Source organism: Podarcis melisellensis, assembly GCF_964234715.1.
Source record: "Podarcis melisellensis genome assembly, chromosome: 10".
Lineage (NCBI taxonomy): Eukaryota > Metazoa > Chordata > Lepidosauria > Squamata > Lacertidae > Podarcis > Podarcis melisellensis.
Window position 1 is genome coordinate 57,174,013 of NC_138542.1, and position 19,511 is coordinate 57,193,523.

Here is a 19,511-nt window from a genome sequence, read left to right on the forward strand (position 1 = left end):
TTTTTGTCCTTCTCAAACCTTGGGGTTTCCCTAAGCATTCCTACCTCCCCCCATTTTGTTTGTGAGTGGTGCCCTTTTGGCTGTGTAAGGATTCACACTTGGGTAATCGAATTTGCTATTAGCATATGATAGTTAAGAGCCAAATGATCTTTCTCTCCTGCTTGCCAAAGTAGGAGTGATTCAGGGCATTGTTTCAAGGACCCGTTTCTTTAGGAGGAGAGAATCTTGAAGGCGTGGGTGTCGCCATGGAAATATGCCTGTTTACAGATCTCCAGGCTGAGAAGAAATGTCACGAAATCAGCAGTCAGCGTGGCTCATGCCAGTCCCCAGACAGAATCAGTGCTCGCTGTGAGAATCCACAGCTACTTGTGTTATGCACAGGTGTCAGTGCCACTCACATCCCACCTTGCTTCCTGTGTCACCCCTTCAGTTGTGACTTTCAAGTGTTCAGTCAGGGAGTAAGGAATCCTTGCTCCGATTAAATTACAACTTGTGTTTTTAGTGGCTCTCTTTAAGGTGACTCTACGACACAATTTAGGGCCACGGGTGGCGCTGTGGGTTAAACCACAGAGCCTAGGACTTGCTGATCGGAAGGTCAGCAGTTCGAATCCCCGCGACGGAGTGAGCTCCTGTTGCTCGGTCCCTGCTCCTGCCAACCTAGCAGTTCAAAAGCACGTCAAAGTGCAAGTAGATAAATAGGTACCGCTCCAGCGGGAAGGTAAACTGCGTTTCCATGCGCTGCTTTGATTCGCCAGAAGCGGCTTAGTCATGCTGGCCACATGACCCGGAAGCTGTGCGCTGGCTCCCTTGGCCAGTAAAGCGAGATGAGCACCGCAACCCCAGAGTCAGCCATGACTGGACCTAATGGTCAGGGGTCCCTTTACCTTTACCACACAATTTGCTTGACCACTAAAATCTGCTGGTGACCTGTGGGTCCAGAGGTGGGCTCGAATACGGCTTTGCTTCCAAGCGGCTATGAAGAGGGATGGCTGTTCAGCTTCACTGCCTCTCATTCCTTCTGCCTGCTTATATGTTGTCAGGTCACGTGATTCCCCCAGACAACATTTTACCCATCATCCTCTGCAGCGGCCCATCCAACCAGCAGCTGGAATTCACCTATGAGAAGCGAGGCCTACCTCAGATGGTCAGTATCCGTCCCACTCCTTTGACTGTTCAAGATATGTCGCTTCATGTTTTGAGCTTGCTGGGGGGGGGGGGGAGATGCAACAGGCCTTGCTGGATCAGACCAGGCACTCATCGTGCCCAGCATTCTGTTATCACAGCAGCTGTTTGGATGTAGCAAAACCTCCATTCCGATAGCCTCTTCAGAACTCGCAATGTGCTCCGTACAAAATAATAAGCCGCTGCTAGGACCATCGGGATGAAGGAGAGGAGGGTAGCGGATGGGGCTTGGGGGCTGGCCCCTTCCTCCGGGCCTAATATTTAATACAGGCAGTGACTGTTGTTTTGTTTTTAAAAATGTTTTTATTAATAATTTCAACATAACATTTTAAAAAAACACATCATCCTTAACCCCCCCCCTATTTTTCCCCTCCCTCCTCCCCAAAATATAGCCCCCCTCCCCCCAGACTTCCCTCAGCTCCTCTCTCTGGTTTATCAACATATGTTATTTTCTGCATGTTACAAAACTGTGCAGATCCTTAATTTATCTATCTAGATGTTATCAATAAGAAGTTTGTGAATGTTTATTCAACAGGCAGTGGCTTTTGAATCCGGTGCCCTAAAGATTGTGGTGGCTTCTTTTCTCTCTTTAGATGGCTGAGGTGGGGCGGATCCTTTGCAACCTGTGCAACGTCGTCCCTGGGGGCGTGGTGTGCTTCTTCCCCTCCTACGAGTACGAGAAGCAGGTTTATACGCATTGGGAGAAGACCGGGGTGCTTACCCAGCTGGCCTCTAAAAAGAAGGTAATTGCTCAGCCGGGTGCTGCTGGTGCTTTTAAGCGGAAGCCATTCGTTCCGGAATCAAACCATTATTGGCTGATTACAGTCCTCTGCTCTGTTTTTTGTTCCCTCTCCTTGAGTTGTTCCCGCTGCCTGCACAGTGAAGCAGAGAGGATGTTTGTTTATATGTCCAATTCCCCTCCACCCTCCCGCCCCCCCCCCCCAATAATGAATAAGCAATACTTGCTGGGCGGCTGATTGGTGTACTTGGGTCTAAATTAGATTAAGCGCTGCTCCATGCTTTCTCAAAGCAAGCTTGGCTCGTTGGCAGCAGAGGCAGATGAGAGCCCAGAGATGAGGGCCATTTGAAATTTATTTTGCAAATCGAAAATTAAGCTTCTGTAACCTGGAGAGCTAAATCCTGAGAGTTCATTGTGAGCACAACAAATCATGAGCAAACGGGACATATGGCATTGCATAATAAAAGCCCATTCAGTTGTGTGCGTGTGATTCTCAGTTTGTGTCCTCATAACCAGGTTGCCCAGGACCAAATTGAGGAGCATCTCAGTCAATTGGGGATTTGAACCTTAGTTTCCTACTGACAAAATCTGTGCTTTTAATAAAAAATAAAAATAAAAGCATAGGGAAGATCCTCTTGTTGTGATGGTGCAGATGCTACACAGGTCTGAAGGGGGGTATTCCGGTACTAAGTCTCTTGTTGTCTTCCTCCATGTTTCCTGCTATGATGCTGCCTGAACTGCTAATGCCAAAGGAGCAGTTAATTCTAAGTGGGGAAGCTGAGACCTCCATATTTGGTCAGATTCACCTGATTCTTGTCTAATCTGTAGTGAATTTAGAAACAGCTGCTGGAATATTTTGGACCAAGGTTGAGTTGTTTTTGCTACTGCCTGGAGATGTAATGTTGCTACACTTACTGAATTGAAATTCTGGGGTGGGTTTTTTGGTGTTTTTTTTCCATATTCTGTTAAGTTTGTTTGCTGTTATGAAATTGTTCTTGCAGTGGTTGATCCTGTGATGTATTGCTGATCTCCTTGTGTTAAGCAACTTTCAGCATGATTTTTGTGTGCAGAAAGACAACATGCAACTACAGGGGTACCTCGGGTTAAGTACTTAATTCGTTCCAGAGGTCTGTTCTTAACCTGAAACTGTTCTTAACCTGAAGCACCACTTTAGCTAATGCACAATTTCTGTTCTCATCCTGAAGCAAAGTTCTTAACCCGAGGTACTATTTCTGGGTTAGTGGAGTCTGTAACCTGAAGCGTATCTAACCTGAGGTACCACTGTAAACTGATAATGATAATGTGCCTTGTGTAAGTTCAGCATCTCTCCATCAACTGATGTTTTCTGCTTTTTTTAAACAGATATTTCAGGAACCAAAGCGAGCGAACCAGGTGGAGCAGGTGTTGACTGAATATGCCAAGTGCATCAAGGTGAGAGCCAAGGGGCTGGCAGGCTGCTAAGGTACTTAGTGGGAAAAGGCAATACTCTTGTATCAGCTAAGCCGAACTCTGCTTCTTTGGCCCAGAGGTGGGCTCATTTTCCAGCCTTTAACCACTCACCCCCTGGGGGTGGGGCTTTCTTTTATACAGCGTTGCAGCCAATCAGGAGGCCCCATGACAGGAGCGCTGCTGTTCTCTGTTGTTGGTGGGAAAATGAGCGAAGGAATCAATTTTTCCGATGACCTGGGAAGGTAAATGACTGGCTTGTGATAGGAGATGTGGAAATCCCACCCCCATTAACCCTTTCTCCCCTGTGCAGTTCTGCAGTTGAAATACTTTCTTGTAGTTCCAAGTTTTTTATTTTGGCAGTGAGGTAGAGGGGCAAAGGAAATGTTTTACCGTAGTTTGTTTTTTGTTTTTGCTGGAAGCCTCCCAGAACGGCCGGGGCAGCCTAGTCGGATGGGTGACATATAAATAATAAAATCATTAAATGCATAGACTGGAGACTTGCAGCCTCTGGATGTTGGAAGGACTTCCTTAAGCGATGATTTGCCTTTAGCAAGATGCGGCCGTTTCCTCTTAAGGCTCGTCCTACCCCACTGTTACTTAGAGGACTAAAATAGGTCTCAGAAATTGAATTGAGCCAGAAGTGCTACTAGAGGCACAGGTTTTCACAGGGAGCAAACTTGCGCTAGATTAAACCTCCTTCTCCACACCCCCATGGCAAAAAATGGTTGCCCGAATTCTGTTTCAGTTTATTTGAAAGTTTCCTGAGCTCTTATGCATAATTCCAGGAGGAGGAAAACTGTCTTGCATCTAATGTACTTGCTCCACAATCCTATTAATGCAGTGTTAGGATGAAACATGGCCTCTTTGACATTTTCCTGCTAAAAGGGGCATTGTGGTATTATTACAAAAGCTAACGAAATACCTGTGGTTGGTGGGTGTCTGTCTTTCTCTCTCGTCTCCCCCCCGCCCCCCCATTCCTAGGTGTGTGATCATGGTGGGCATGCCTTACCCCAACATCAAGTCTCCAGAACTTCAAGAGAAAATGGCATACCTTGACAAGACTATGGTAACTGTCCACCCCTTTCCACTCTTGCTGGATCCGCTTTGCAATGTGGCAAAGCAGTTTAGGGACACGCTTGCATTATGGATAACTCTTTTCATAGCCATGTACCTTTTTGCTGTTCTTGGGAAAGAGCTATTTCCCCACCACCACCAGCTCCCCCCCCCCCATTGGCCACCCAAATTAGAAAGTTAATGTTGCTCCTTTGAAACCCGAAGTGCTTAAACAGACACACACACACACACACACACACACACACACTTCATTCATCTTAAGTGAGAGAGGCTTGTAATTATTCCCCCTTCTTACATGAGGTTAACAGCTTGGTCCTTGTAATGGAATTTAACTACTGCAGTATCAAATTAGTGGCTGGTAACAGAGGCTCATGGCATCAGGCAGAACAGCGCTTAGGGCTTCTTCACAGGGAGCTCATAAGGCAGCCTTAGCTGAAAACTTTATTACATCTGAGGTGAGGGGGAAACTGTGCACAGTTTCTTAGGTGGCTGATTCATTGCTCCTTGATACTGTGACATGATTCACTCATCGTGCATGAGCCATGCATGTTGTTTTAATTGCCCTTAATGTCCCTGTGCGTGGAGAGCACTGGCTGTTTATTGGCTTGGGAATGAGACTGTGCTGTTGCTTTCATGATGTAAGGGTGTTTTTGAGGGGGTTGTTCTTTGGTAAATCAGGCAGGTTGTGTGTTTGTACCTCAAGCAGCACATTCCATGCTCAGTTCCTGGGACACCTTATTTTTGCTTCTTATGCAGGGCCCAAATCAAGATGGAATCTCAGGCTTTGAAATTCATTTGTCATTACCTTAATCAAAAGCTAAGCACCTAGACAGGTGTTTCCCCATTATTTAGGATAGCTCCCTACTGTGGAGCTTTGAAAACTGACTCCTCCTTTTACCCTTTCTTCAAGCCCAGCACCAGCTAGTACTGGTTATGCAACCTGACTTGGCTGGCAGGCCAAAATGTAGTTCAAGTCCTTGCTGCTTTCAGACCTGCTCTGGTGCTGCCCTCTGAAACTGCTGCTGCATTGAGGGTGGGTAATCAGGAAGGCTCTTGACTCTGGGGATACTTTGCTCATTCTTAACCCTCCTCTGTCATCTTGGTTTCCCTCCTCCAGCCAAAAACCGCAGGCCAGGCACCAGGCAGAACTCTGATTGAGAACTTGTGCATGAAAGCTGTCAACCAGTCAATAGGTAAGTGCAGAATTCGCTAGTGGGTTTTGATGTTCTCCAACAGAGCAGTGATGGTGGCTTCCTGTGGGCTGGCAGGGTTTAGAAGCAGCTGTTTCTGATGCATGTAGCCTGAACCTCAAGCAGTGAAAGCAACAGGAACAAAAGTACCAACTTGTCAATAATTTTGCACAGTCCTCAAGCTGCCATCCATTACGTTAACCCAGCCTTGTAATCTCCCCATAGCAGTAACTGGACAAGGAAGCTTTTGTAAGCCAGAAGAGGAACTGGTTTTCTTTTTCATGCAGCTGTTATATCATATGTGGGGAGGGGGGGAGAGGACAGTAATTCTGTGGACATGTGTAAGGTTGCCTTAGTGCATCACATGGGCTGCTCCTGCTGTAATAAGTTGACAGCTGAGTGATTTGTGTGTGTGGCTTCTCTTAACAGGGAGAGCAATTCGCCATCAAAAGGACTTTGCCAGCATCGTGCTCTTAGATCACAGGTATGCCCGCCCAGCTATTTTCAACAAACTACCTCAGTGGATCAAGAGCAGGACTCAGACCAAACCTGTCTTTGGGCCAGCCTTTGCAGCACTAAGAAAGGTGAGTCACAATGCCAGGCTCTGCTTATTCCCACAACACACACACACACACACACAAACACACACACGGAATGAGACTCTTGGCATTGGTATGATACCATGGCCTGCAATGCAGGTTGGTTTATGAGGATGTGTGGAGCACCAGCTCACCAACATCATCACATGCCTGCCTTCTTTCTTAAATCTAGTTAGACATAAAATTTATGGAAATTTCGAAGCTATTGAAAGGGGGAAAATACTTTTTCCTCCAGTTTTTTCCATGTCATTTTATTTCTTGATTTGGTGTATTTCCAAGCATAGACCAGGTTCCCCCTCCCCACACACAGCAGAAAATGGAAGAAGTGTGTAAGAAAGCAAGAGGAGTTGGAAGCTGTATTGAGCAAAGCTCTTGCCACCATGTTGCAGGAGGGATGTGCTTGGCAGAATTCCAGGCTGCATTCCTTGACCTTGCTGTCCCGTCAAATGCAGAAGTGGTGTTATCGCTTACGTTTTTGTCTTTTGAATTTTTGGCCCAACATATTTGCAGCAGCATGAATTGGATGGCAACAATATTAACGTTGCTCAGTTCTTTCTCCCACTCCCAAGTTATTTGAGGCCTAGTTAAGAGGGCAGAAACATGCACCGGCTGTGCCAATGAGAGGGCCACAAAGAAGGCACTGAATCCTCCCTTGTGACAATGGCAGTGCCCTCCAAGAGGCAGAAATACATCTTGCGCTTACATTTGAGAGTATACAACTTGGTGCTTGCTTGTCCTTGGTGTATGTGTTTCGTAATGATATCAATACATAGTTTTACAAATAAGTCTTCCTGTTAAGAGTTTCAGAAATCATTTTAGGAGACTAAATATATTAACACCTGGCCTTAAACATTTGTGTATTGTTTGGAAAGAAGGTATTTCGTAATCCTTTTTCCCCTTCAATTTCGGTGGGAGAAATACTTGGAACTAGTTAGTTCTGCCTCCCCCCTCCCCAGTTCCAGCAGGTGCTTAACGCCTGCTCATGGCTCGGCTGTTGGGATTGTGCTCCTTGCTGCTTCTGGTGGTTCCACACCTGATGTTATTTCCATTTTCTGTTCTGCAGTTTCATGTGGAGAAGAGATCAAGTTGTGAGTCTTTACCCTTCAAATAACGGAAATGCTTGCAGCTGCCTCATCCCTCTGTGTGAAGTGCCTTCAGTGTTTATTGTTTTTGAATTTCTCAATAGCTAAAGCATTCTTTCAAACTTTATGCTTAAGGAGTTTTGTGTTGCCACGCCTTTAGGCATGTTGCACTATGAGTTCAAGTTACAGAAGCCCTGTGGGAGGAGAGGGGTGCTCTTCTATTTGTGCTAGACAAGAGTTGCTCTGTTCCTGAGGGTAAGTAAGCAGCTGTATCCCTTGTGATGTATCCCTTGTTCATTAGTCTCCCCCCCCCCCCTCGCATATTTGCACAGTGGTGGTTCTGGGCCCCCCTCTCTCTTGTCATCTCTATAGACAAGGGCTGCCATACGTCTGGATTTTCCCGGACATTACAGGGATTTTCATTAGTGGAACTGACACACTTTGTCCTGGATCCATAGCTGTCAACGTTTCCCTTTTTTAAAGGGAAATTCCCTTATTCCGAATAGGATTCCTCGCAAGGAAAGGGAAAAGTTGACAGCTATGCCTGGATCTCAGACAAGTCAATGGAAAAATCGTGTTTTTGGTTTTTTAGAACTGGCTCAGATGGGAGGGAGAGAAAACTCAAGCAGAGGTTTTGGAGAATTGTAGAGGTCTGTTTTAAATGTGCTTTAAAGCGTGAGAAGCCAAAGCTTCTTTCCCCTTCCCCTCTGCTCGAATGTGACCAACTACAAAGTGAAAGAGAGCGAACGTGTGTCAGGAGGACACTGACTGGGGTCACTTCAGCTTTTGAAGCTGTAAGCCTGGCTGATGAGAAGTTTAAACTGAATAAATCCTTTCAGCAAAGGGAGTGCTAAGCTTTCAGCTTGCTTATCTGAACTTTAAGCAAAAAAGTTCCTGTTGTCAGAGCAACAGCCACAGGACTGGTGAAGTAGTTACTGGTCCATCCAGGGAAGACGACAAGCTGTGTCTTGCGATCCCTTTCCCCCCTTTTAAAAGCCTCATTAAAGAAGGCACAGATCTTGCATGCATGCAAGAACTAAAGAACCGAAGGCTTCATTATTAAACCACTTGCTCTTTACAGCCCTCCATGCATTAAAAGTGGGACCCACCTTTTACAGTTCCTCAAGTATTATATAAATGGGAGACCATAATATAGAAAGCCATTTGATAGCTAAGAACTCTTGGCGAATTATACGTCCCTGTTAAAGATGCATCCAGCCGTTAAGTGCTCCCCAGAGCAACTAGAAAGAGCTTCCACTGCCTTAACCTAATGTGACCATAAGCAAATGTAATCTTTCTTCCACAGATAATAGAGGGTAAGGAGAAAGGGGAGAAGTAGATTTACCTCCTGTATATGATGATCTCCTATTGTTTGGGGGCAGAGAAGAGAAAACTGGAGAGTGAGGTTTTTATACTACAGTAGTGTAATTAAGCTTCTCCTGTGGCCATTCAAATGGGGCAACAAGGCGTATGTGTATCTGTCCCCAAAAAGCTTAGTGGCGCCGGCTGCCCCAAAAAGTGGCATCACCCCTGTCTTCCTGGGTATCAGATTTTTAATTCTGTCTTTTACATTCTGCACTGAAGATACATAGCAGAAAACAAATCAGCAGTTAACTTGCATCTGACTTTTAAAAAATCAGTACTCCATTGCATTGACAGGTCAGGGTGCTGCTTCCTTGCACAGCCGACTACATAGAAAAGTGGGCTGAGAGAGAAAATAAAAAGCCTCTCCCAGTCCTTATGCACCCTTCAAAGCCCATGTCTCTCCCTCTTGCAGGCCTCAGACCAAGGAGGCAATTTTTTTTTTTGCTGACCATAACGGCTCTTTCATGCATCCCATCCCATTGCAGGGGCAGCTCTTCTCAGAAGTAGAGAAACTAACCTGACTTTGGTCTTCTGCGCATGAGCAGCAGGTCCTGCAGAGAGGGCAACTTGAGATGGTTCACACAGCTGGGCGGAAGCAGCAGCTGTCCATCAATAAGCATACTTGGCAAGAAGAGTTAGAAACAAGCCAGAACGGGGAAAGGGGAAAGACAAACATTTGATCTCTGGATGAGACCAGTGCATCCCTGAACAGAGGCTGCCCCTTGCTGAAGTGCTTTCTTCAGCCCAGCAGTCGTCCCGGGTTAACAGTATGGAAGTGAACTCACAACAAAGTCCCAAGAGCAGATCTAGGACTCCCAGTCATCCTCATCCTCTTCACCAGCTGGCTGCTGGGGTGGCGGCAGAGGGGGGATCGTATCTGAGATGCGGCCGAAGGCGCCTGCTGGCACGTTGGGGGAGTTGCTGTCTCCTCCAGCTGCAGGCCCTTTGCCGGAGATGCCTGCGTTGGGGGGGAAAGGAAAGCACATGCTGCATGAAGCCAGTGGCAGCCGGTGAGCTAGAGCAGTGTTTCCCAACCTTTTTTGGGCAAAGGCACACTTGTTTCATGAAAAAAATCTCGAGGCACACCACCATTACAGCCCCGTGACGTCAGCGCACAGCGTCACGCTGGGAGGGACGCACGAAAGTGTAAGTTTTTTCCCCTCCCCCTTGCCTTCCTTCTGTGCCAACTGCCAAAAAGCCAAGAAAAAAGCCAAGACTTTAGGGCAGCAGGTCGACACGGAAGAAGCTCCTACCTAAGGACAGGTGCGACGGCCGTGTCCTCTTCTGCCACACTTGGCAGCCCTACCTCACGGTCGTGACTCCCACCCTGATTTCTCCCCGCAGGTCGAGCGGCACAGGCAGCCCAATGTGTCCAGCCCAGAGACAAGCCCCGCTTCCCCACTCTAGATCCTGAATGCGACCAAGTGCTCTGGACTCCCGAGCAGGGTGGGAAAGAGGACTCGCATCTGGTAGCCTCCGGGCTCCTCGCCTGCTCGAGGGATGGCATTGCAGGCAAGCTGCCGGCCGTCGCCATCGCCGCCCCCTCATGCGAGTGGACCTGCCCGGAGTGGTGGGCCGGGGGAGGCTCGCTCTCTGTGGGGATGTGGCCCGCACGCGCGGCCCCGCTTCCTCCTGCCCAGGGCTGAGCTCCTTACCCGCGATCTCGGTCTCGCGCACGCGGATCCCACTTATTCCGAAGCTCACGCCACTAGCCCGGGCTCTCACACCGTGCCAGGGCGAGGCGGCGCGGCCCACTGACGTCATCGCGTCTCGCCGCCGCCCTCGACTTCCCTATTCCCTCCCCTCCCTCGGGTCGCCGTGGTTACCAAGGACTGCAAGCTGCTCGGGCGAGCGTGGGGCATTAAGTGGGAGAAGGAAAATTAAAATTAAAACTCGCCTGAAGGCCGCCTCTCCGGATATCTTTCGAATTTTTTAATTTTTCCCGCGGCACACCAGGCAACGTCTCGCGGCACACTAGTGTGCCGCGGAACACCAGTTGGGAAACACTGAGCTAGAGGGCAAGGGAAGCAAGCTAGCTCAGCAAACAGAAGCAGGGTGAACCGGGAAGCCGCCTGTCGAATCCTGTGCCAGTCCCAGGAAAGGAAGGCTTAAGGCAGGGACAGAGAACCTTTGGCCCTACAAGCTGCTTTTGCTCTATAGCTGCCCCCTGTCCCAGCCAGCATAGCCAGGTGTCAGGGGTGATGGGAGAGAGAAATTCCTCATTAGGGGCTTAATGGGAAGAGAATGCCTCATAGTCCTCAGAGAACACCATGGTCAGGCCTGGACCTAATTCCCTAGCAAGTATTTTGCCTTGCCACTGCTCATGTTTCCTTCTCAGGAACTCAAGGACTCCAGTATGCCTGCAGCAGTTCAGCATTTGGGACTTTAGAGAAAAGTATTATGCAGGGCATGGAGAAAGTGGATACAGAAGATTTTCTCTCTCTATCTAACACTAGAACTTGTGGACATCCAACAAGGCTGAATGTTGGAATAACTTAGGACAGGTAAAAGCTTTAAAAAGAGGATTTTGGACAAATTCATGGAGGAGGAGGAGGGCTGTCAATGTGGAGGCAGTAATTTGTCCGCATACCATGGGAAGGGCAGAGAGCTCTTGTGCTTGTGTTCTGTTTGCTGCTGTCCTAGAGGCATCTGGTTGGCCACTGAGAGCAGGATACTGGACTAGATGGGCCATTGGCCTGATCCAGCAGGCTCTTCTTATTATGTACAGTCATCACAGCCAAGTCAGCAAAAAGCAATCTGGTGTTGCATCTTCCGTGCTATTTTGCTGCACATGGATTTCCAGACTGTTGCAGTGAGTTTCACATTAAGAAACACAGTTGGAGCCTGTTTCACTTGGTAGGGGGCTACAGATTTTGCTCCAGATATAACAGATCTGGGAGCAAACTGAATCATTGTGGTGGAGAGGTGAGAGAAGAGTCCTGCTGTTGCAGTGCACCCGCTACAGAAGTCTTCTAGCTGTGCTTGATTTGGCAAACCCTGCCAATCTTTTGGGAGTGACATTAATACCTTTCTAGTGCAGATGAAACCTAGAGACGGTGTGAATATTCATAGCAGGGCTGGGTGCATCTGGTTTGAACAGGTCAGCCCCAATTTAAGCGAAAGGGAGCCATCCATTGAGCACTGCTCCACTCAAGCTGGGCTTGCCCCTTGCCACCCCTGCTGCCATGCCCTCCCTGCCCCTTTCCCCCACCCAAAAGGGCCTTAAAACCCTGGGGAAGGAGGAAGAGTTAACAAGCAGCAGAGGGCAAGAAGAGCAGCTTAGCTGGGATATCTGAGTGTTCATATCCAACACTTGAGAAACCTCTTGACATTATCTGAGTGATTGATTAGTTTGGAACACTTGGAGAATCCAAATTCATTTTGACAGGGGCAAAAAATACCTCTTAACAGCAAGCCACCCGGTTGACAGAACTTGCAGAGCAGCAGGTAATTCTGCTAGTCAGCATGAGACCCTCCCTGCTGGACAGGAGGGTGCAAAAGTCCCATCTAGTCCAGCATTTCCCACAATGGCCTGGGACGTGGAGTGCACCTGACTTTCCTCCCCAATGGGGAATCTCTCTCTCTCACACACAGAACTGATTTTGAAAGTTTGAAAAAAGTGCTGGGGGGAATCTAAATCTGCATAATGTGTAACTTGGCTCTGAACCTCTTGATCAACTACAAGAAGAAAGCCATACTTTCTGCCGTCAGGAGGCTCCCTAACTTTCTGCCTTGCTAGAAACCTGGAGAGGGAACAGTTTGATGCATCTTAACATACCTTTGCGCCGGAGGACCAGTTTGTTGAAGAGATCTGACATGAGGTCTCCACCCTGCTCTGTGGCTCTCACTGGGGGGAAGCAAAACCGCAAATACAAAATCAGACAGACGATAATGGAATGCAGAAAGTAGCGCACGTCTGCTGGCAAATATATATATAGTACTTGACAGACTTCATTTTTAAAAAGACAATGGGAAACCTGGTGGGATTGCTCTACCTGCACCGCTCTGAAAGTCGATAGCAATATTGGTATACAATACATGGGCAGGGGTGTGAGTGTGTTGCAGTGCCAAAAGAGCACAGAAACCGGGTCCAGAGCTTTCCTTTTAAAAAGCAACAAGGTTCTAGCTCTCATGGCTGGGCAGATGGGGACAAAGCCTAGCATTAGTTGACTCAACCCCCCTTGTGCTTGTCTCCCTGCCACCTGCCCTACCAGACCAAATGCCCTATTAGCGCCACACAGCTTATTTGAACCAAGCCTAAGGAAATGCAAGGCTGTGATGTAGCCCAAGCATAGAGTGAATAGGGCTTAGAAAAAGGCTAGGGCATGTTTTTAAGAGGCCACTTCCTCTAACCTGCCTCCTTGGTTCTCAGTATGAGAATGCTTCCCATAATAACCTTTCTAATCGGCAGTCAAGTCATTCCTAAGGAAACGCAGTAGTGTAGTCTTGAAGTTGGAGGTTAAATGTGGTCAGTAAATACAGGGCCCAGTCTGCTGGGGGGGGGCACCTTAGGCTCTGCCATGTTTGATCCCATTTGACACAATCCATTGGTTCTGACTGGGGAGGGAAACAGAACGGGGAGAGCAGCCAGCACCTTGTTCTTGCTCCTTCTGCTTCTTCTTTTCCAGCTTCCGCTCTTTAACGCTGCGGAGGTTGGCCTTCCCAATGCCGCCAGCCTGGCGGATGGACTCCAGCAGAGTGGCCCTGCCGCTCGACGGGTTCACAACCTCCTTTGGCGCCCCCTGAACATCAGCTGCAGAGAGGGAGAGAAATGGGCTCTTCAAAATACCTGCAATGTAGTCCCCAGCAGTGACTGCATGCCCGAATTGGCTTTGGGACCAGTCCAAAAGGATGCTGCAAGATGCCTTGCTAAAGAACTCTGCTGTTTTTGCCCTGGGAGCTTTGGAGTTCTCGTGTCGTGGATTTCTGAGCCACTCCACCCCCTCCCTCAAGGTCCCCCTGCTCTCTAGGTGCAAATCCCAGGGGAGGGACCAAGGGACCAAGCTCGAGAAAATCTCCTTTAAAGGAGAGGTCAAGCTAACTACAAATTTAACAAATGCTGGTGTAGTGGCTAGAGAGACTGAGCTGCAAAGCAGGAAGTCCTCGGTCCAACTCTCAACCCAGCCCTAAACTTGCTAAGTGCACTTAGGCAGGCCACTGCCAGCCTCAGCTCCTCCCCATTCCTTCTGCACCCCAAGTCTGTCATATGGGGGACAGTAATGAGCAGGGCTGTGGAACATGTGGCCCACCAGAGGTTGCTAGGCTCCAACTCCCATCAACCACAGCCAGCATGGCTCAATGGTCAGAGATGATGGGAGTCGAGCTCTAGCAATATCCTGCGGGCTGCAGGCTCCCCACTCTTCCACCTGCAGGGCTGCAAGTTAGCCACCCCTGTTGTAAGAAATAATAATAATAATAATAATAATAATAATTTATTATTTATACCCCGCCCATCTGGCTGGGCCTCCCCAGCCACTCTGGGCGGCTTCCATAGAAACCAAAAATACAGTAAAATATCACACGTTAAAAACTTCCCTGAACAGGGCTGCCTTAAGATGTCTTCTGAATGTCAGGTAGTTGTTTATCGCTTTGACATCTGCTGGAAGGGCGTTCCACAGGGTGGGCGCCACTACCAAGAAGGCCCTCTGCCTGGTTCCCTGTAGCTTTGCTTCTCGCAGTGAGGGAACCGCCAGAAGGCCCTCGGCGCTGGACCTCAGCGTCCAGGCAGAACGATGGGGGTGGAGACGCTCCTTCAGGTATACTGGACCGAGGCCGTTTAGGGCTTTAAAGGTCAGCACCAACACTTTGAATTGTGCTCAGAAACCTACTGGGAGCCAATGTAGGTCTTTCAAGACCGGTGTTATATGGTCTCAGCGGCCGCCCCCAGTCACCAGTCTAGCTGTCGCATTCTGGATTAGTTGTAGTTTCCGAGTCACCTTCAAAGGTAGCCCCACGTAGAGTGCATTGCAGTAGTCCAAGCGGGAGATAACCAGAGCATGCACCACTCTGGCGAGACAGTCTGCAGGCAGATAGGGTCTCAGCCTACGTACCAGATGGAGCTGGTAAACAGCTCCCCTGGACACAGATTTGACCTGTGCCTCCATCGACAGCTGTGAGTCCAAAATGACTCCCAGGCTGCGCACCTGGTCCTTCAGGGGCACAGATACCCCATTCAGGACGAGGGAATTCTCCACACCTGCCCGCCTCCTGTCCCCCCAAAACAGTACTTCTGTCTTGTCAGGATTCAACCTCAATCTGTTAGCCGCCATCCATCCTCCAACCGCCTCCAGACATTCACACAGGACCTTCACCGCCCTCACTGGTTCTGATTTAAAAAAGAGGTAGAGCTGGGTATCATCTGCATACTGATGAACACCCAGCCCAAACCTCCTGATGATCTCTCCCAGCGGCTGCATGTAAATGTTGAAAAGATTGTGCAGATTCATGAACACGTGAAAGGGCTGCTATACAACTGCATTACAATTAAATCTTCCAAATAACCCAGAAGCGTGCCAGCCTTACCTGACGATGCTGCGCTGCTCTCTTTGCTCCCTTGAGACTTGGACAGAGGGGGGGCCTGAGGAGGGGGTGGGGGAGGTGGGGCAGTCGCAGGAGGTGGGGGTGGAGGTGGGGGAGGAGGCGGTGGTGGGGGTGCACCCTCCTGAAGATCTGAAAGAGGAACAACGGAATAAAGATTAACAAAATGAAAGGGGAGTGCAAACGCGAGCCCTCTTTCTGCATCACTAGTCCTGCCCCCTAGATGGAGGGTGCTGAAGCTGTGGCCCTTTAGCTGTTACTGAACTGCAGCTCCCATTGCTCCTGACCATTGGCCATGCTAGCTGGAGTCAATAGAAGGAAGTCACCAATATCTGGAGCACCACAAGTTTCCCAACCCTGTCCTGGATGCTCCTGAGTTTTCAATTCTGCAGGCCTTTAGGACAGCAATTATATCCCCATGTTTCAAGAAAATACACAATTATCACACAGATGGGGCGGAATGCAATAGTAATAACTCGCAGAAGGAAATGGTCTGGCCCCTCTGCAACCAAATCAGACACCGTCACAACCCCAAACCTCCTAAGAAACAGGACCTCCATACAAGTCAGCCCCAAATCACTATTGCCCAATGTTCACCAGAACCATTAAACTAAATCAAGGGTGTTCTGTTCTGGGTCTAATTCTTTACATCAGGAGCAGAGATCAAGGGTCATAACTTCCGACTTAAAATGAGTTGACAGTCTGCAAACCTGGCAGCCCTATTCATTCTCCTGCATTCAGATGACATAGTAAGAAAGCACACAGAGACAGTCCTTTCGGACACACCACTTATGGGTGAAAAACTGACAGTTAAGAAGATGCTCTCTCTTCCCTTCCACCTACCCTCCAGGAACAAACAACAAATTATGTAGAAAGTTAGCAGACCTTGCATAGGATTCTACTTAAGGCAAGAAGAGCCTGCTGGATCACCCAATGGCCATTCTCACAGTGGCCAGCTAGATGCTTGTGGGAAACCTGCAAACGGGACCCCAGCACTAGAGAACCAGCAGCTGGTATTCAGAAGCATTGCTACCCGTGACTGTGGAGGCAGAGTATAGCCATCTTGGCTGGTTAATGGCAAAAAATGAGGAGGAATACCTTGCCGGAAGGGCTCTGCAGTCTCGGTGCTGAAGGTGGGGAGATCCAGTACAACGGGGCCAGGAGCAGAAGGCGCAATGCCAGGCCCAAGGTCAGCACTGTACATGAGGTCAGCGGCAATGCCAGGCAGGTCAGGCAGATAGGAAGGCACATCTATCTCGGGCACCTGCCCGAGATCGGGCACATAGAAGTAATTTTCAGCCACCTGGAATATACACAAAAAGTGGAGAACACCCTGAGATTATTAGTTGTGGTTAACGGTGAGATATCCACACATACCCCCACACCCCAAGAAGGACATCCAGGAGGAACATGGGAAGAAACGGCAACCAGAACCTTCCTCTTCTCAGATCCTGGAAAAATATGTCGTGGTATGATAATCTGGCGTTTCTTTTTTAAAAAAATGTACATGCTACTGGCCCTCACTGGTTTCTTGGCAAGCTCACGGTGACCCTTCTTTCTCTGAAATCGAATGTGAGGTAGTTAACGGCTAACAACAGGCCTCTCAGAAAGGTGTGGGGAGGCAACAGATCTCTTTCAGAGGACACCCTCATCACCAATACCTGGAGCCTAGCCCTGGGAAGAAGGGCAGTTTGGAATCTCTTCACCTGCACCAAAAAATACCACCTTCCTCTCTGTGAACCTCCCCAGACCCCGAGATAAGTCCTCTGAGGTCCTTCTCTTCATGCCACATCTGAAGGAGGTGTGGAGAGACATGACAGAATGGGGTCTCTCCAGCAGCCTCCTGCAACTTATGGCATGCTTTCCCCAGAAAGCTCTGCCTGGCACCAACCTGGTCATTTCAGCATCAGGCAAATGCATTTTTGCATTCCTGGGCAGCATCAGTGACAACAACAGTACTGTTAAATCTGTTTTTAACAATGTTTGTGTGATTTAATCACTGCAATATTATTCTACGGTGGTTATAAATTGCTTTGGGACATTCAGAGTGGGAAGCAACGCACGCATTTAAGAAACCTAAACCTTCCCTGGCTCCTCAACCTCACACCCCAGAATGTCTCACCTGCTGATCCAGCTGTCCTCTCTTGGTGATGGAGAGCGGGGCATCAAAGAGCTTCTCTTCTGTCTCTGTCGCCAGAGCCACATGGGTCTTGGTTACCGCTCCAGCCAGAGGATCAAGGAAAACATACTTCTTGTAACTGGCCACAAAGAAGGAAGGGGGGGGGAATCACATTAGTCCATCTCAACCAGAGCATGGCAGACTCACACAGCCAGGAATGTGGGACCAGACTAAAATGAAAATGAGTTCCTGCTCCAATTATCAGGATTTCACCTTCTTGCAGACTCCACACAGAGCCAAGAAATGCTGCCACAAGCCTGAACCTGCACAGATCACCCTCAAAACAACAGCAGCAGTTCCACCTCCGATTTATTGTGAGATAACTAACAAAACTGATTTGAAAAATTTAAAAAAGAATTTCAAAAACAGTAACCTTGAAGGGTCAGACAACAGCAACTCCCAAGTCAGAGGAAGATTTGAAACATCTGTATCTTCACTTCCTTAAATTTTGTTCATGCTCTCTAGCCAGATCATCACTGTTCCCATTTTGCTGATGAAAAACCAAGGTTAAAAGATTCTGCCTTGCCCAAGGAAGCCGCAGCAGAGACAACCATCTAAAACCCTGCTCACATTTAATTCACTGGGCCACAAAACTGCATAAAATTGCACCAGCTAGGGCCCAAAGCAAGGGCAAGTATTCTTCCACAGGCATAGAGCAGGAACTGAGATGTGAGGGTACCATAAAGGGGAACTTGAAAGAGCAGGGACACATCTATCAACCTGTTGACATTTCTTCTGCTCAAACCTCCCCTCCCCCTTCATTTCTTACTTTTTATACTGTTGTCCAGGGCAAATCCACTGCCCCAAGAACACACCTCTTTCAAGTGCACACGCAGCTGGTGCTTCAGAATGTTATAAGCACAATTATTTATGAGAAGACAAAAAAAGAAAAAAGGGGGGGAGGAACAAGTAGATGGTGGGTGGGAAGGAGGGAGGAGAAACCTCATAATAGGAAGAGGCTGGGGAGGAAACCAGGCTTCAAATGGGTGGGTTTCACAGGGAGAAACAGGGCTAAGAGGGATTCTCAGGTGTGGCTGCTTCAGTAATAAAACAAGTTCAGCAGGTGTGATGCAGTTCCGCCTTGCCCTAGCCTGTTTCCTTTAAGACAGCCACATTCTCCAGTCCTCCACTATGCCCATTAGAAAAGTCACAGCTCCTCCTGAGAAGCTGGCCGTCTACAAGGAAAGCTGGATCACTTGGGCAGGAATCAACACTGAAGCTGCCCAATCTCTTAATTTCCAGAAAGGTGTCGTCTGCACCTTCCTGGCTATGTGTAGCCTCTCTGACGGGCTACCCTGGAGTCACATGTCAATCAGGAGCCCATCCAGGCTAAGAGCCCTTACAAATAAAATCCTGCAGCCAGCTGCAGGGGCTGCCAGCTTCAGAGATTACAGTGTGCTGTGTTTGTTTGCCTAGTTTAAAATGAATTAGTCTAGTTCGGTGTTTTATTACCCTTTGGATTGTGCACACTCTCTGTTTCTCCCCCTTCTCTCCACTTTTTAAAAATGCACCTCTTAAATAAACTGCTTAATTGGATTTCTGGGCTGTACTGGTTACTGGGCACACTCAGGTGTTGGCTGTCTCTCATGTTGCTTGGACTATTTCAACTAAAAAAGGTACGCTACTGGTTTAAGGTGTGTGGGAGATCAGAAGAGGTGACAGGCCAAAGGGACCAGGCAGACTTTGAATTTGGCTGGCAGTCTCCTGACTCCCAAGAAGACCACTGTAAGGCCATGAGAATCCTTCATCCCTTGCCATAAGTGAGTCGTGGCAAGAAAAGAAAAAAGGAGGGGAGGTTCATCTGTTGGTAGTGAGCTACCGTATTGGGTTGGGGCTGCAGGAGGGTGTCACCGTCCTTCACAGCAGGTATTTCAGTCCAGCATCAATTAGCAGGCAACACTTACAGGTTCTCTGTGGTATTGAAGAGCAGCAGAGAACTCAGAGAACTAATATTCCCAGGGAGGCTTCCGAGACCTTCTTCTGCATCGTCTTCCTGATGGACTTTTGCAGTGACACAAACTGGGAAGTACTTTAGTTTCTCCTGCAAAACAGAAGCAATGCAGCTGTCAACAACGTAGACGAGGCGGCGGGTTCTTTGCCCATTTCCCAGGAAAT

General features: G+C 48.4%; 2 protein-coding genes across 7 annotated transcripts in view; one reads left to right on the forward strand and one right to left on the reverse strand.

Annotated features, from left to right (window-relative positions):
- The window catches only part of DDX11 (DEAD/H-box helicase 11), a 38,014-nt gene extending 30,577 nt beyond the window's left edge, over positions 1–7,437 (forward strand). For all 6 annotated transcript variants that reach the window (XM_081926874.1, XM_081926875.1, XM_081926876.1 and 3 more), the window contains 8 exons: positions 1,041–1,144; positions 1,776–1,925; positions 3,284–3,352; positions 3,512–3,612; positions 4,352–4,436; positions 5,562–5,637; positions 6,064–6,218; positions 7,297–7,437. In XM_081926874.1, coding sequence (XP_081783000.1) covers positions 1,041–1,144; positions 1,776–1,925; positions 3,284–3,352; positions 3,512–3,612; positions 4,352–4,436; positions 5,562–5,637; positions 6,064–6,218; positions 7,297–7,344 — 788 coding nt within the window. In that variant the 3' untranslated portion in view covers positions 7,345–7,437. The remainder of the gene's footprint in view (positions 1–1,040; positions 1,145–1,775; positions 1,926–3,283; positions 3,353–3,511; positions 3,613–4,351; positions 4,437–5,561; positions 5,638–6,063; positions 6,219–7,296) is intronic.
- A 1,413-nt stretch (positions 7,438–8,850) lies between these two features.
- Positions 8,851–19,511, reverse strand: part of WASHC1 (WASH complex subunit 1) — a 65,381-nt gene continuing 54,720 nt past the window's right edge. The window contains exons 5-11 of the mRNA XM_081927189.1: positions 19,301–19,437; positions 17,340–17,475; positions 16,316–16,520; positions 15,203–15,349; positions 13,275–13,433; positions 12,459–12,527; positions 8,851–9,638 (exon numbers count right to left, since the gene is read on the reverse strand). Of these exons, the coding sequence (XP_081783315.1) occupies positions 9,487–9,638; positions 12,459–12,527; positions 13,275–13,433; positions 15,203–15,349; positions 16,316–16,520; positions 17,340–17,475; positions 19,301–19,437 (1,005 nt within the window). The 3' untranslated portion in view covers positions 8,851–9,486. The remainder of the gene's footprint in view (positions 9,639–12,458; positions 12,528–13,274; positions 13,434–15,202; positions 15,350–16,315; positions 16,521–17,339; positions 17,476–19,300; positions 19,438–19,511) is intronic.